We start from the raw sequence: 3,425 nt of genomic DNA, 5'->3' as shown, positions 1-3,425 counted from the left end.
GGTAAGTATCTATATATTTACATGTTCCAGCTCTAGGCAGACAGCAGGTCAGGAATGCTGTAAGACATCAGAGACAGGTAAGTATCTATATATTTACATGTTCCAGCTCTAGGCAGACAGCAGGTCAGGAATGCTGTAAGACATCAGAGACAGGTAAGTATCTATATATTTACATGTGTGTTGCATCTACACTAAACCCTCACATTTGGATAATGTCACTTTTTAAAGTGACAACATATATATTAACAGTGTAAAACATGAATAGATGTTTAAACATTCTTTACCCCATCTTAATTCTCTTCCAGATGCCTGGCCTTTTCTTGTTCTTGGAGGTTGGCTCTGATGTTTCAGCCTCTTCTGGAGCTTCTAGCTGCTGGCTGTCTGGCCCACCCTGTTGGTTCTCTGGCCACTCCTGCTGGTTCTCTGAACTCCCCTCCTGGATCTCTGCCCATGTCTGTTGCCTCCTTGGCCTTTCCTGGTGGCCATCTCCAGATCCAGTGGGCTGTGTTGTCTCCAGATAATCGTGGCTGTGTTGGGTGGTTAGACACCGGGTGTTGATTTGAGCATCAGCCTCCAGATTCATCTGCTCCAGGTAATGTCCCTTCATCTTCCCCCTCTCCTCCTTCAGTTTCTGATGAGTTTGTTTTTTAAGCAGGGACTGCTCTCTCCACTGCTTATTAAAATCCTCCATCTTCTTCCTTCTCTTCTCAGCCTTCAGCAGCTCCTTCCTCTTCTCCCTCTCTCTCTCTGCCTGTGTCATGGTGGCTGTTAGCCTTGTGTGTCCAGGGATGGCTGGTAGGGGTGAAGAAGTAGAGTTCACATTCAACTTAGGGATCTGGTATCAACTTAAATGTAATGGACACAGGGAATGAAGAATAGAAAACACAATTTAATCTCAATGATTCTTTACTCTTTTCAGTTGAGCAAGGCATGGAATTTGTCAATAAAGTGCAATAATTCCCGAATTGACCTTAAGTTGAACATGAGTCCCGAATGGCACCTATTCTTTGTATAGTGCCAGGGAATATGTGATCGCTTAGGGCCGCATGGCCACTAGTAGGGCATATGTGATCGCTTAGGGCCGCATGGCCACTAGTAGGGCATATGTGATCGCTTAGGGCCGCATGGCCACTAGTAGGGCATATGTGATCGCTTAGGGCCGCATGGCCACTAGTAGGGCATATGTGATCGCTTAGGGCCGCATGGCCACTAGTAGGGCATATGTGATCGCTTAGGGCCGCATGGCCACTAGTAGGGCATATGTGATCGCTTAGGGCCTCATGGCCACTAGTAGGGCATATGTGATCGCTTAGGGCCGCATGGCCACTAGTAGGGCATATGTGATCGCTTAGGGCCGCATGGCCACTAGTAGGGCATATGTGATCGCTTAGGGCCGCATGGCCACTAGTAGGGCATATGTGATCGCTTAGGGCCGCAGGGCCACTAGTAGGGCATATGTGATCGCTTAGGGCCGCATGGCCACTAGTAGGGCATATGTGATCGCTTAGGGCCGCATGGCCACTAGTAGGGCATATGTGATCGCTTAGGGCCGCATGGCCACTAGCAGGGCATATGTGATCGCTTAGGGCCGCATGGCCACTAGTAGGGCATATGTGATCGCTTAGGGCCGCATGGCCACTACTAGGGCATATGTGATCGCTTAGGGCCGCATGGCCACTAGTAGGGCATATGTGATCGCTTAGGGCCGCATGGCCACTAGTAGGGCATATGTGATCGCTTAGGGCCGCATGGCCACTAGTAGGGCATATGTGATCGCTTAGGGCCGCATGGCCACTAGTAGGGCATATGTGATCGCTTAGGGCCGCATGGCCACTAGTAGGGCATATGTGATCGCTTAGGGCCGCATGGCCACTAGTAGGGCATATGTGATCGCTTAGGGCCGCATGGCCACTAGTAGGGCATATGTGATCGCTTAGGGCCGCATGGCCACTAGTAGGGCATATGTGATCGCTTAGGGCCGCATGGCCACTAGTAGGGCATATGTGATCGCTTAGGGCCGCATGGCCACTAGTAGGGCATATGTGATCGCTTAGGGCCGCATGGCCACTAGTAGGGCATATGTGATCGCTTAGGGCCGCATGGCCACTAGTAGGGCATATGTGATCGCTTAGGGCCGCATGGCCACTAATAGGGCATATGTGATCGCTTAGGGGCGCATGGCCACTAGTAGGGCATATGTGATCGCTTAGGGCCGCATGGCCACTAGTAGGGCATATGTGATCGCTTAGGGCCGCATGGCCACTAGTAGGGCATATGTGATCGCTTAGGGCCGCATGGCCACTAGTAGGGCATATGTGATCGCTTAGGGCCGCATGGCCACTAGTAGCCCCCGGATCCCCCCAAAACACGTTTTAGTGTGTGTTTTTTAGGAACTCTTTCTGGGTCTCTACTTAGTCTTGAGTGTTAGACTAGTAGATGACACAACTCTTTCTGGGTCTCTACTTAGTCTTGAGAGTTAGACTAGTAGATGACACAACTCTTTCTGGGTCTCTACTTAGTCTTGAGAGTTAGACTGGTAGATGACACAACTCTTTCTGGGTCTCTACTTAGTCTTGAGAGTTAGACTAGTAGATGACACAACTCTTTCTGGGTCTCTACTTAGTCTTGAGAGTTAGACTGGTAGATGACACAACTCTTTCTGGGTCTCTACTTAGTCTTGAGAGTTAGACTAGTAGATGACACAATGTACCATTTAAACACGTGGTTGTTACATCAGCAGTATGTTTCTTGTTATGTCAGTCAGTCACTCAATTAGCCATGTCAGCTAACATATTCTTTAGACAGTAGTTTTATATTGAAACAATGATGCAACATGATGACTGGTGTGTAACTGATGTGTGTAGAGGAGACTAAAGAGGATGATGTCATAAGCAGAGGGAAAACAGGTCTTACCTATGTGGACGATCTTATAGCCCTCCTCAGCTTCTCTCTGATAGGTTCTCTCGATCTTCTTGAGGTTCCTCTTCTCCCACTTCTTATTTATCCAGCCCACAGCTCTCCTTCGGATACTTTTATCAGGTGGGAGAATGTCCTCCTTGTCTTCTTCCTTTTCCTCCTCCTCCTCTAAGTCACCCCTCTTGTAATTTTCAAGGAATTCCCTTCTTTCCTCTTCCACCATCTCCTCTCTTCTGTTTGCCTCTATTATCTCTCTCTCTCTGATTAAAGCTAAATTGCCTTTAACCTTTTTGGGATAGGGGGTGCTGTTGTCACTTTTTCTGGAAATCGTGTAATTTTTAAACGGCTTCCTACTCAATTCTTGCTCGTACAATATGCATATTATTATTATTATTGGATAGAAAACAGTCTCTAGTTTCTATAGGCGTTGAAATTTTGTCTCTGAGTGGAACAGAACTCATTCTACAGCAATTTCCCTGACATGGAGTCAGATTTCACACATCTTGGCC

The 3,425-nt window shown here is 47.9% G+C and overlaps 1 protein-coding gene across 1 annotated transcript; it reads right to left on the bottom strand.

Annotated features, from left to right (window-relative positions):
• Positions 1-280: 280 nt before the first annotated feature.
• Positions 281-3,169, bottom strand: LOC120036758 (trichohyalin-like). Its single transcript, XM_038983127.1, has 2 exons — positions 2,914-3,169; positions 281-792 (listed from the first exon to the last, which is right to left on the bottom strand). The coding sequence occupies exons 1-2, from the start codon at positions 3,137-3,139 to the stop codon at positions 281-283; spliced, it is 738 nt and encodes a 245-aa protein (XP_038839055.1). The 5' UTR covers positions 3,140-3,169.
• Positions 3,170-3,425: the final 256 nt, after the last annotated feature.

The sequence above is a fragment of the Salvelinus namaycush genome, unplaced genomic scaffold, assembly GCF_016432855.1.
Source record: "Salvelinus namaycush isolate Seneca unplaced genomic scaffold, SaNama_1.0 Scaffold147, whole genome shotgun sequence".
In the NCBI taxonomy this organism is placed as follows: Eukaryota; Metazoa; Chordata; class Actinopteri; order Salmoniformes; family Salmonidae; genus Salvelinus; species Salvelinus namaycush.
The sequence above is the reverse complement of the archived record's forward strand: the minus strand, read 5'-3'. Positions and strand labels throughout refer to the sequence as shown.